The sequence below is a fragment of the Sorex araneus genome, chromosome 2, assembly GCF_027595985.1.
Source record: "Sorex araneus isolate mSorAra2 chromosome 2, mSorAra2.pri, whole genome shotgun sequence".
NCBI classification, from domain to species: Eukaryota; Metazoa; Chordata; class Mammalia; order Eulipotyphla; family Soricidae; genus Sorex; species Sorex araneus.
In genome coordinates, this window is record NC_073303.1 from 356,195,800 (window position 1) to 356,209,841 (window position 14,042).

General features: G+C 47.1%; 1 protein-coding gene across 11 annotated transcripts in view; it reads right to left on the reverse strand.

Moving 5' to 3' along the window:
- PIAS2 (protein inhibitor of activated STAT 2) overlaps positions 1-13,473 on the reverse strand; it is a 72,334-nt gene extending 58,861 nt beyond the window's left edge. For 5 of the 11 annotated variants that reach the window (XM_055125955.1, XM_055125957.1, XM_055125951.1 and 2 more), the window contains exon 1: positions 13,282-13,472. In XM_055125955.1, the coding sequence (XP_054981930.1) occupies positions 13,282-13,305 (24 nt within the window). In that variant the 5' untranslated portion in view covers positions 13,306-13,472. Of the gene's footprint in view, positions 1-13,281 lie in introns of all 11 variants that reach the window. The other 6 variants (XM_055125960.1, XM_055125952.1, XM_055125961.1 and 3 more) reach the window with 4 other exon arrangements.
- Between the last annotated feature and the right edge of the window lie 569 nt (positions 13,474-14,042).

A 14,042-nucleotide genomic window follows, 5' to 3' on the forward strand; every position in this document is an offset into this window, starting at 1 on the left:
ATTAATGAATGGGATGAAAGAGACATTAAGGATCATAAAAAAAAAAAGACATTTAATTCTTTGCAAAGTCCTTATAAACCAGTAAGTTTTCTGTTTTTTAAGTGGCCATATATGGGCTGGAAAGACAGTACAGGGGCTACCGTGCTTGTCTTCATGCAGTCCATCCCAGCCTAATACTAGTATGCAAGTCCCCCAGAGCAGAGCATAACTGGGAAAAAATCCCCAGCACAGAACAGGGAATAGATACACTGTCAGATGTAGCCTACTATGCTCAATCCCATTCAACACATATAAACTGTAAAAAAAGCAAGTATGGCCCAATGTCTGCTCAAAGGTCTGCCCAAAGAGTAGCTGAAAAAGTAACGAAAACCGGGCTGTAAAAGAAATTAACTGCACATATAACAACGTAATTAACTGCATATACAACAACTTAATGCCATAGGATTGAAGTATGTGGGTGAAAGGGGCAATGTTCTACCAAAATATCATCTAGCAAAACTTGTGAAAATGGAAAATATGAACAATCCTGTAACCAAGGCAAATGAATCAGGAATAAAGAAATATCCCAAAAAGAAAAGTGACAATTTTACAAGTAAGTTTTGCCAAACACACGAAAGACCATTTCATTTTTTAAGTCAACTCTTTCAGAAAAGGAAAACTATTGTTTTAATTATAGGTTCATGGCACAAATTATTAGAACAAAAATACTAAATTAGCTATCTTTAAAATTAGCTGAATAATGGAAAGAGAGACAGATGAAAGTTGACTTTATATTTAGCACAGAAAAAAAGACTGGTCTAAATATTAGAAAAATTAGTGTGGTACATCAGGTTCACAGATTAAGCAAACCATGATCCTCTCAAAAGATGCCAAAAAATGCTGACAAACAACATCAGGAATGGGGAGAGAGCATGGAAGAATAGAGCACATTCTTTGCATACCACTGTCCCCCAATTCAATTCCTGGCATTATAGTGTCCCCCAGCCAGGAACAGTCCCAAAACAAATCTAAATAAACAAAATTCAATCCACGATTTTTTTGGGGGGTGCGGGGCGGAATAACAAACTAGTAATAGTGAGGAATATCCTTAACTTGAAAAGATTATCTATAAAAAATGACCTACAGCAAGCATCACTTAACTGTAGAACTTTGGGGGCCAGAGCTATAGTACAGCGGGTAAGGTGCTTGCCTTGCACTCGGCCAACCAGGGTTCAATTCCTGGCATCCCATATGGTCCCCCACACACAGCCAGGAGTAATTCCTGAGTGCAGAGCCAGGAGTAACTCCTGAGCACTGCCAGGTGTGGACCCTCCCCCCCCCCCAAAAAAAGAACTTTAAAAGCATTCCCTTTACAATCAGGAACAAAATCAGGATGCTCCATCACGGCTTCTGTTCAAAACTGTACAGGAGATCCTAGCCAAGGAGGAAGGGAGGAGGGAAAACAAAGAGCTGTCATTCATAGAGATTTGTCGAATAGAAAAATCGCAGAGAATTCTACTCATCACCATTAGGAAGTAGCAGCCAAGGAGGAAGGGAGGAGGGAAAACAAAGAGCTGTCATTCATAGAGATTTGTCAAATAGAAAAATCGCAGAGAATTCTACTCATCACCATTAGGAAGTAGCAGGGCAGAAGTGGTTACACAAAATCAGCTACTTCTATAGACCACCAAGATAAAATCTTTATTTTTTGAAATAATGCTTTTGGTTTGATACAGAAGACGCATACTACTAAATCTCACAAGTTGCTTGCAATTATATTACTGACAAAAACTATGAAACTGTACCAAATGAAACTGTATAAAACCTAAATATAAGCAGACTACTATGGAGATTACTAGGTCTACAGTTAAGAAAGCCTAGTAAGAGGTAAGTTCTCTCAGATGATTCAGATTCAACACATTTCTCATCAAAAAAATCCCAAAGAGATAGGGTGTGTGTTTAAGTTTAACATAACTTAAAAAGTATGACACAGCCAACAGTCAGGAAGTCCCCTAAAGAACAAGGCAGGAGGACCTGACCTACTTCTGTATCCCCTATGGAGACTAAACTGTTTGAGAACCATCCCAATAAAGACTGGAACATGTGTTTGAAGGCATGAAACACTCCACTGGCAGTGAGGATCTAAGGGTCTGAGTGCTGAGACAGCAGGAAGGAAAAGAAAGGGGAAAAAAGCCTCTTCTCCCTGAAGATACTTGCCAACAGCAAAAGAGCAAATACACAGGTTGAGAAATCAAGCAGAACTCTGAACAGATCTAAGACTAGGGAAAAGAGAAGATATTTGCTAAACAAGCTGTAAGAGCAATATATACACAACATGTATCTGGTATAGACAACTGAACCCCTATAAATTAGTGTGAGAAAGATGGGCCACCCAATATAAAAACAAGCAGAAAGTTCACAAGTCAGTTCACAAAGGACATCACAAATCATGAATAAGTATACCAAAAGGGATTTAATATCATTACTCACTGGGAACATGAACATACAAATTATTATTGCTAGGCATACACTGAAATGTCCAAAAGAGGCCATACAGAAAATGGAATCCTAATGTATTGTTAGTGGAAGGGAAAGACAAACCATAACTACAAAATAACCAGGGATGGTTCTCACAAAGCAAACTCAAGGGAGAAAAACCATACACACTTACATATATTACAGTTTCAAATACAGAAGGTTCAAAAATGAACCAAACAAATGTAAGATGGTAAATTCGGGCTCATAGGTATCTTTGTGGACCTTAGTAGCGGGGAGGGGAAGAAGTCAAAGGGAGTCCACTGAACTGCTCATAGTCTCTTTCTTGACCTGAGTCAAACAAAGAAAACAAAAACATACGCCAGACAGAGAGTGCAACAGGATTAAGTACATGCTTTGCATGCAAAGGTCTGGATTCAATGTCCAGCACCATACTGCCCCCTGAGCACCAGAAGCACCCCATCCAGACCCCCTTCCCAAAGCACAAAATAGTTCCTAGACACTGGTGTGGTCCAAACACAAAACCAAAAAAGAATGCAGAGAGGTATATATACCATTACTGTGTAATGTATGCATGCTCTATTATCCAGAAGTTTATTTTTATGAAAGTGGTTCAAATCACAACAGTACGTGAAACAGGAGAACAATGCTCCTACCAACAACAGACAGGGATCAGAAAGTATACCGAAAGATACACTGCTGGGCTGGGGAGAAGTACAACAGACAGGGTTCTTGCCTTGTATGCAGCCGTCCCAACACCAACCTATGGTATGGTCCCCCAGACCCGCCAGGGGCAAGTCCTGAGCACAGTGGAGTGTGGTCTTGCATGCAGCCAGCCCCTGTTCACTCCCTGGCACCACATATGGTCCCTGAGCACAGAGCCAAGAATTAAGTCCTGAGTAACTACTGGCTATGGGAGGGTGAAAGGGAGATCTGAAGAGTCTTATAAATTCTTCAGTGCCTACCAGAAGGACAACTGGGTACATTCCTACAACACCAAAGGTGACTCACACTGGGGCCCAAGACGAAGGGGCTCAAGGGGCAAGAGCACATGTTTCATATGTTTCGCAGAAAGCACAGTTCAATCCCTGGTGGCAGGATCAAGCAAACTTCATGGGGAGTGACCCCACCAACAAGCAGGAAGAAGGACAGGTGCCAAAACAAAAAAAAAACAAACTTATTTTTTTTAAAAAGTCATCATATAAGGGAGCAAGAAATGTGAAGTGGAGCAAAGAAAGCCTCTTTAACAAATGGTGCTGGCATAACTGGACAACCACATGCAAAAAAATGGATTTAGACCTAGACCTAACATCATACACAAAAACCAGATCAAAATGGATCAAAGACCTCAACATCAGACCAGAATCCATAAGGTACATTGAAGACAAGGTTGGCAAAACCCTCCATGACACTGAAGCTAACAGTATCTTCAAAGATGACATGCACTGACTAACCAAGTGGAAACAGATAAACAAATGGGACTATATTCAACTAAGAGGCTCTGCACCTCGAAAGATACAGTGATCAAAATACAAAGACAATTTATGGAATGGGAAAGAATATTCACCCAATACCCATCAGGTAAGGAGTTGATATCAAGGATATACAAGGCACTGGTTGGAATCTGCAAGAAGAAAACAACCAACCCCATTAAAAAAATGGGCAATGAAATGAACAGAAACTTTCTCAAGGAAGAAATACGAATGGCAAAAAGGCACATGAAAAAAAATGCTCTTCATCACTAATCATCAAAGAGATGCAGATCAAAACAACTATGAGATACCACCTCACACCACAGAGACTGGTACACATCCAAAAGAACAAAAGCAATCACTGTTGGCGTGGATGTGGGGAGAAAGGGACCCTCCCACAATGGTGGTGGGAATGCCAACTGGTTCAGCCCTTTTGGAAAACAGTATGGACGCTTCTCAAAAAATTAGAAATTGAGCTCCCATTTGACCCAGCAATACCACTCCTGGGAATATATCCCGGAGAGGCAAAATAGTACAGTTGAAATGACATCTGCACTCCAATGTTCATTGCAGCACTGTTTACAATAGCCAGAATCTGGAAAAAAAACGAGTGCCTGAGAACAGATGACTGGCTAAAGAAACTTTGGTACATCTACACAATGGAATACTATGCTGTTGTTAGAAAAGATGAAGCGATGACCTTTGCATATAAGTGGATCAACATGGAAAATCATGCTAAGTGAAATGAGTCAAAAAGAGACAGACACAGAAAGACTGCACTCATCTGCGGAATATAAAGTAACAGGATGGGAGACTAGCACCCAAGAATAGTAGAGATAAGTACCAGAAGGTTGGCTCCATGGCTTGGAAGCTGGCCTCACACGCTGGAGGAAAAGGCAGCTCAGATAGAGAATACCAGGTAAAGTGTGGTTTGAGGACCAGCTGAGGATGGGAGATGGAGCTGAAAGTAGATTATAGACCAAAGAGATGGCCACTCAATACCTCTATTGCAAACCACAATACCCAAAAGGAGAGAGAACAAAAGGGAATGCTCAGCCAGAGGAGGGGTGGGGTGGGGGGATGGGATAGGGGAGTGACAGGATACTGGGATCATTGGTGGTGGAGAATGGGCACCGGTGGAGGAATGGGTACTCAGAGTATTGTATGACTGAAACACAAGCATGAAAAGTTATGTCTGTAAATAAATAAATAATTTTTTTAAAAAGTCATTATAAAGGGGCTGGATCAACAGCACAGCCAGTAGGGTGTTTGCCTTGCATGCGGCCAACCCGGGTTCAATTCCCAGCATCCCATACGGTTCCCTGAGTACCGCCAGGTGTGACCCAAAAAGCAAAAAAAAAGTCATCATAAAGACGGTGAACAAGGTATCAACAAGAGGCCAACCATCAGACCAAGATTAGCAATAGGTTTCTCATTACACTGGGTGTGTTTAAGTCCTGAAAATGAACTTTCAACCAGGAAAGAAGCAAGCCATGCTCAAATATTCAGTAACTCAGAAAATTCATCACCAGCACGCTCATCTAAAACTACGTAAGACTGAGTCCCAGCACTCCGGGATCCAAACCACAGACCTAACTCAGGAGTGCAAAAGAAAATAACCTCAAAATGCCACTGTACATCAGCCCAAGAAAACAAGCTGTTCTGATTAGTCAAGAAAGGTCAATAAAGGGGCCAATATAAAGGTCAATATAAGAGACAGCACAGCAGGTAGGATTTGCCCTGCATGCAGCAGGCCAGGGTTCTATTCCCAGTATCCCAGATGGTACCCCAAGCCTGCTCAGGAACCCTGTCTGTGATCCCTGAGCACAGTGTGGTGTGGCACCAAAACAAAACAAGATCAAGATGTAACAGAAAAGCTGACTGGTTAATAAGATGAAAACTCATTGTGATACTATTTTAAAATTCAGTTCCCTGGGCTCTCCTCACTCAAGCAGGCCTTATTTCTCCTTTAGGGAATACACGTTTAATAATATTAAAGGGTCTCCTACAGCTCCATCAGGAGTGATCTCTGAGTGCACAGCCAGGAGCAACCCTTGAGCACCACAGGGTGTGGACTAAAAAGACCAATAAATAAATAAAGTCAATGGGGGGAGAGGGGAGAAGGGAACAGAAGAGTTTGAACTATAAAATGAAGCCACACAACACCATCATTTCAACTCAACTATTTCAACAGTGACCTTAAGCTCAGGCACCTAAATTAAAAGAGACTAGCTGGCAAGACAAGAGTCTGTTGAAGACTCAATTGTCTTTTCATGAGTGCTGAGAAAATTGGCTAACAACCTATAAAAGAAATCAAATTCTTACCTTATACCAAGTACAAATGAAAACCAACTCAAAATGTGCCCAAACCCCATATATATCAATGTTCTTCTACCTGTGAACTGAAGAAAATAGAAGAAACATTTCCTGGGCCAGATGAAAGCTAAGACAGAAACAATATATGGATATAGTTTATTAACTCCAACGTTATAAAATTACTTGTGTGTTTTTTTTTTTGGTGGGGGGGCACACCCAGAAATGTTCAGGGGTCACTCTCCTGATTTCTGTACTCAGCAAACTACTCCTGGTGGCACTCAGGGAACCATGTGGGATGCCGAGATCAAATTCCCGCCAAATGCATACAAGGCAAATGCCCTACTTGCTCTATCATTCAGGCCCCATAAAATTACAATTCATAAGTGCAGTATCTGTTGTTGCTTAGCAATGACATGATGGGGGGAAATTTTAGGCAGACTGGCAGGAAACTTCTGTGGACTGGTAACTGTGGTTGAAAACAGGAATATATATAAAAGCTAGAACTCACATGCTCTGCCAGCAGGAGCCCTTGGGTCCAATTCTCAGCACCACCAGAATGAGTCCCAAGTATGGGCCAGGAGTAGCCCCTGTTATACAGTACATGCCCTGCACATGTGAAGACTTGGTTCAATCTCCAACACTACATATCCCTTCCTGCAGGACTGCCAGCTGTGGCCTGCAGAGTTCAGTTGAGCAAATGCATTTTGTGCAGGAGGCCAGGGTTCTATCCTTAGAACCACAGGTGTCCTCCCAACATGGCTAGAACAACTCCCAAGCACAGTGCCAGGAGTACCCCCAAAAGGACGGCTTGGAAGTCCCCTCCCCACCAAAAAACATGTCCACACAAAACTTAAAACAGGTATATTATTGATAAAAACTCACACTAAGCAAAAGTGTAAAGAACTCCAAATGTCCAAAATCTCAGAAGTGAATACACAAACTATGACATATTCATATTCTGGAAAAGAAAAGACTATTTTGCTATGAAGCGCTGATGCAGGCTCCAATGGGGATGGATCCTGAAAAGGGGATGCTGAGTGAGAAAAGCCTGACACCACCACAGCTGTGATTCTACTCAATTTCTATGAAACATCCAGAAAAGGTAAACCAGAAAGAAAAAATTAGTGAAAGCTGAGGTGTGAGGAAAAAGAAGAATAAAGACTAACTGCTATTGGACAAGGGGCTTCTTTGGGGTAACAGAAATGTTCTGGAATTTTGAACAGTTAATCAGTAATGATGGTTACACAACTTAGTGAACAAAGTGAAAAACACTGAACACTTTAAAATTCTGTACTTGATTGCATGCAGATTAATATCTCAATGAAAAAATTTAAAAAGACAAGCACAGACCCAGAAGTAAGCTCTGAGCACCCCCAGATGTTCAAGGACCCGTCCCCAATAAAAAGGTTATGGGAGACAACTCTAAAAACTGGAGCAGCTGCTTTCCATGCAGAAACCCCTGACTAGATCCCCAGTACCACCTGGTCCCCCAAGCAATGCTGGCAGTGATCCTTAATCAACAGCCCCTGAGCAGCAGAGGTAGATAGGTCCTGAGCACTACTGAATGTGGTGCGAGAACCAAAAATAAAGGCTGTTATTACAATGCACTCCTCCCTCCCACCCCCAGTTCCAAAGATAAGGGAGAGAAGACTAGCTGCAGCCTTTTTACCCAGCTGTGTTCCGGAATCACCCTTCAGACCAGATACAGTGCTAAGATCTGACCTGAGTCTGTGTGTCTTCCCATGGTCCAGTCTCTAGGCAGAATAGCAGGAATCCTGCCTTGAATAGCCTTAGCATGGGAAGTGCCACAGCTGGAGAAGAGTCACAGAGATGGGAGAGCCCTGCACACTGGCTGTTCAGCTGCCCTTCACTTCTATATTTACTTAGCTCTGCTAAACACTTTCTGGGAAGGAGGTGAGGGGAAGCAGGGCAGAGACACAGATCCAGGCCATCAGATCTTAGTATGAACTTGTGCCAGATTAATTCATTATTTAACTCAAAGACCAGGAAGATGACTTAAAGGTTGGAGCATATGAGTGAAACATATGTGAACATGACTGAACCCCAGGTTCAATCCCCAACATACGCTCCCCTTAGCACAAGGCCTCCCTCAACAGTCTCCCGCCAAAAGACTAGTTAATTCATAAACTATCTTACTGGCAGGGTATTATACATAAACAAGCAATTGATGAGTTAAGTCCATTTCTTCCCTAACACACTGAAAGCTTTTAACAGATAAGACATTATAAGAACACACTTGACTATACAGGATCTTTCTTTGAAACGTCCTCATTTCGAAGATCTAGAGATAAAATGTGATACTAACCCATCACAACAGAAGGAGACCCTCCCCTAAGCTCAGTCAAGCAAATGCTTCAGAACTGGAAGAGAAGCAAGGCTGGACTCTATGGGTCACTAAAGTGAAGTGGTAAGTACATGGATGCCATGCTGTACAGGGAAGATTTCTGGGAACAGCTTAAGAACTGCTATTGTCAGGGGTCAGGGACCTAGCTAAGGTATTAGGGGTGCATGCCTTGTATCTCCAAGGACCCAAGTTCGATTCCCAGCATGGCAGCCATACCCCATTCAGACAGCACCCCAAGAACCATCAGCAGTAGTCCACGGGGACCCCCACCCCCAAACAGATCTGGGACCAAGTAGTGCCACATCCTGGGCCTATTTCATTGAGCCCAAGCACTGAGGCATCCAGACTAGTTAGCGGAGTGTTGTAGACAGAGGCTGCTTGATCCCTTGAGTACTGCTTAGGATGTCCCGCCCCCCCAAAAACCTGAAATTATCCATTGGTGCCTTAAAATTCTCTCAGTTGCTTCATCAAAAAACCATCACCATCAACCACACTATCTTCCAGATAAAAAATACCAAAGGAGGGGGCTGGAGAGATAGCACAGCGGGTAGGGCGTTTGCCTTGCACGCGGCCCACCTGGGTTTGATTCCCAGAATCCCATACACCGCCAGGAGTAATTCCTGAGTGCATGAGCCAGGAGTAACCCCTGTGCATTGCTGGGTGTGACCCAAAAAGCAAAAAAAAAGAAGAGGAGGGGCTGGAGCTATAGCATAGTGGGTAGGGCATAGTGGTGGGTAGGGTGTTTGCCTTGCACACAGCCAACTCAGATTCCCAGCATCTCATATGGTCCCCTGAGCACCGCCAGGAGTAATTCTTAGTGCAGAGCCCTATTCTAATTCTAGTGGAGTAACCCCTGTGCAGCAACAGGTGTGACCCAAAACTTAAAAATAAATAAATAAAAATACCAAAGGAGTTAACTACAGTGCCCTGACAATTGATTACCTCTCCTCAAACTGACCTCCAACACAGGAAATGGCAGCATCAACTGGAACTGACCCTCTCTGCTTAGTCAGGCTTCCCACCAGCAGTGAGGGCTCTGAATGACAATGGGCAAGATAGTAAGAATCCTCTCTGCACAATCACCAGCCAGATATGTAGTATCCAGATTCACTAGCCATCAAGCTATGCAAACAAGTTAGCCAACAAAGAAATAAAAGCCAGGGGGCTGGACCGCTTCTCTTGGCTCAAAAACAAAAGTGAAGACATAAAAGTCAGCCAACAAAGTTCATGACATTTCCTAATGCTTTCATTGACATGACTTGCAGACATGCAGAGCACACCAGAAGCAGAGACCATTCAGAAAGCCCTGCTGTATTCCCCTTCCTTCCTCCCTAACCAATCGTCTTGTTATCCCTCCAGCAGCACACACCACACAAAAGGGTGCTGATTTTTTTAACAGATTTGTTCACATTATTACAGGACGATGGCAAGGAGTGCCACTGGACCCAAGGAAAACAGCCACACAACTCAGACTGTGAAGAGCTCTAAAGCTCAAAATCTTAAAATTCCTATCCTTTTCATATCACAAGCCAGAACAGACTAATCTCTCTTTGTGCCTTAATTTCTTCACAAAGCTGTGCGAACTAGAGTTGAGGATGTGACCCAACTCTAGGCACAATGAAAGCCTCAAATGCCCACAGTCCTGTATTCAATCTCCACAGGCCAGACCCAAGACAAAACAGATTTAAGTCCTATGTAAGGGCAGGGGAAGGCTCAGAGGACTGAAGCACTTGCATGATGAATGTTGGTCCCATGATATCATTGATAAGACCTAAAAAATTAAAAATTAAAAAAAGGAAAACAAGAAAAGAAGATTTTTTAAGTATGTATGTAAAAAACTCATAGAATCAGGCATGCAAGGAGCACATTTAATGTGTGTATGTCATTACCATTGGCACCATCAAGGGGGCTGGAGGGAAGTAAGAGTCACCTTTAAAGGGTGGGGTGCTGCCAGCAGGTCAACCTGTACCTGCAGGGCGAGTGCATCAGCAGCCTGATGGTGCCTTCAGATTTCCTGATTCTGCTATGCCTCTGGCCAGACCCCAACAACTCCTGAGAAATTAAATGGCCAAAACAAGTGCAGTATGTGGAAGCCACACCCACAAACTACCTCAGGCTCAGCTAAACAAGCTCATTTATCAATCTTCCTTCAGAGACTCATAAATAAATCTGGAAAGAGACCAAAAGCGCAGTTAATCTCGGACCCTCACAGAGTAAACAGGAAATCGGAGGGTGGGCGGGTTAGTCTGATCCCTCTCAAAGTAGAACCTCCATTAGCCACTTGCTTCCACAATCCAAAATCACTGCCACGCCCATGGCCGGAATTCATCATCTCCACACAAACCTCACCGAGATATTCTCAACTGAAAATTTGGGTATGCATATTTTGTGACTGAAATCTCCAGGCTTTCTCAGGGTCTTTACCCACTTCCCTATATTTCTGGAAGCTCCAGCCGTCACATCCATAACCCAAAGCTGCCACCCAGTTTAAAAAGCTACTCCAGCTTTACCTTCCTGATAAAAATACTGAATGCTCTAACACAATGAACTAACACAAGGCCTCTTAGTGCCAGTACTGCAAACCATGATGCACAAAAGGAGGGGGGGAAATCAGGAAAAACCATAGAGGCAGGCTGGGGGGTGCGCTAGGAGATGGTAAGAGGAAACTGGGGACGTTGGTGATGGAAAATGTACACTGGTGGGAGGGATGAATGTTGGATCACTACATGACTGAAAACCAATAACGAACAGCTTTGTAATGGCCTATCACAAATATTCAATAAAAAAAATTAAATAAAAATAAAATAAATTTAAAAGTCAGGAAAAAAAGTGTTCACCTTTAAATGCAAAAGCAGCCAAGGCCAATCCTGAGATGAGCAACACTCTTCACATCCACATTACACACACCCTTCCCACCTGAGCCCTATCCTGTTAGTCTCTGTGGGTCTAATATAAGTGAGGGGGCAGCAGGATCACCTCCTATCAAATTAGGGAGCAAAGAACTGATTTACAAAAGGTAAACACATGGCAGAGAAAAGTGTCTTTGGTTTCCACCCATGGTTCCTCCTCTCTGACCTCAGCTCTGATCACCTTTCAGTCCTACACAAACACGTAAATTTGTTTTTTTTGAAACGAATTTCATAAAAATTTGATTTTTATGAAAATCTGCCCAGCTCCGTGAGAGTCAGTCAGACACAAGCCTGGGACAAGTTTTCACAAACAGAGTAACTCGGAAGAGAAACCCCGGCATATACACATGGGTTACTCCCCCCCACCAAAATAAATAAATAAATAAATAAATAGACGGCGGGGGTGAAAATAGGTTTCCCTTCCAACCTGCTTCCTTCACCCACGGATGGGCTGGATAAGGCACAGTCTGGCTCACAGGCTCCACAGGTGTTCTGAACTCACAGCTGGGGCTCTGGAGTTTCTAGTTTCCCACCCCCCGAACATTCCTGGCCCACGATCACGGCCCCCAAAGAACCAGGAGGAGTGCAAAGCAAAGGCTTTTTCCCTCTGGACTGGAAGCAAACCCGGCCCTTTGGAAAGGGAAGCGGAAGGCGAAGGTGGTGGTGCGGGGGTAGGGCAGTACTCGACACACCAGAACCAGCCCCTGTGGATTAGCACGGCAAGGGGGGGCTTCTGCCCACGTCCAACCCATCTCCTCACCCCAGACCCCATCTCCTCACCCCAGAGCCCACCCCTCACCCCAGGCCCCATCTCCTCACCCCTGAGCCCACCCCTCACCCCAAGCCCCATCTCCTTACCCTAGAGCCCACCCCTCATTCTAGATCCCATCTCCTCACCCCAAAGGCCACCCCTCATCCAGCCCCCATCTCCTCACCCCGACCCATCTCCTCACCCCAGCCCCCATTACCCGACCCCAAACGCCATTTCGTCACTCCAGAGCCCACCCCACACCCCAGAGCCCACCCCTCACCCCGGGCCCCATCTCCTCACCCACACTCTATCCCCTCGCCCCAGAGCCCACCTCCTCACCCCGACCCCATCTCTTCGCCCCAGCGCCCACCCCTCACCGACCCCCGCCGGCCAACAATAAACATACCAAAAGGCTCCTTTCACCCAACTCCTTTCTTATTCCGAACGGGCAACCCGATCACACGGCTGAGGTGCAGCGAATAACTTCATTCAAGTCCTTCTCCCCCAGCGCCGATGCTCCACTCTCCACACACGCGCGCGAGCGCGCGCGCGCACACACACCCCCGGCGGCGCCCCGCAAACTCGGGAGAACCCGGCCCTTCAAGGACCCATTTCTGCCGCCAGGGACCGAGCGACGCAGGAGACGATCGGCGGGGGCTGCCTGGGCCGGCGGCTCCGTTCCAGCGGCGGACCCCTGCAGGCAGACTGGCCGGCCTGGGGGCGCGAACGCCCGCACCCCGCCCCCCCACCCCCGAGCGACGAAGCGCGTGTGGACCAGCGGGGTCGCCATGAACACGTCCACCTGGGGCGCCCCGTCACGGCGTCTTGGCCCCTCCCTGAGGGGGGGTTCCGGGGGTCCCCCGCGCCCGCCGCGCGGCGGCCCGGCCGAGCGGTCCCCGCTGAGCCGGGCGGCGACGGCGACCGCCGCGGCTTCCCCGCCTTCCGCGCTCCCCTCCCCCGCGGCGGCCTCCGCTTCCCGCGCCCCCCGCTTACCCTCAACTCCTCGAAATCCGCCATTTTCTACCACCCACGGGCGCCGCCGCCGCTGCCGCCGCCACAGCACCCCCGCCCGCTGCCGCCCACGACGCCGCCGCCACCACGGCCGCCGCCGCCGGCGCCTCCAACACCATCCTGCACTGGGCGCCGCCGAAGACGCCGCGGCCGCCGCCGCCGCCGCCGCCGCCGTCGCCGCCGCGCCGCGCCGCGCCGCGCCGCGCCGCCGCCGGGGCCGTCACGTGAGCGGCGCCGGCCCCGCCCCCTGCGTGTGCGGCCCCGCCCCTCGCGGCGCCCCCAGCCCACCCGGCCCGCCGCCGCCTTCCGCCCGCGCCTTCCGCCTGCCAGGCCGGGAGCGCGCGCGCCTCCTCGCCAACCCGCGCGCACACTTAGACACACACACACACACACACACACACACACACACACACGCACACGCACACGCACACGCACACGCACGGGTGCGCGCGCCCGCGACCCCCAGCGCCCCCACGGCGCCCGCGGGGCTTCGGGTTTTACCCGCGGGTCTGCGCCGGGGGCCGTCACAGGAGCGTGGCAGGGAAATTCTTAGGGTCCCCTCCCACGCCGTGGCGGTGGCCGCGGGTCAGGCAGCCCCCGACCCCCACCCAGAGTAGGTGGGGGGCGGCGCTGGCAGGACCGCGGTGCCCTCCGGACCTTGCGGGCTGGCTGAGACGGACCGCTTTGAATTGCTAATGTCCTCGACTACTCGGAAGGGCGACTGAATGTCAGGGACTGCGGAG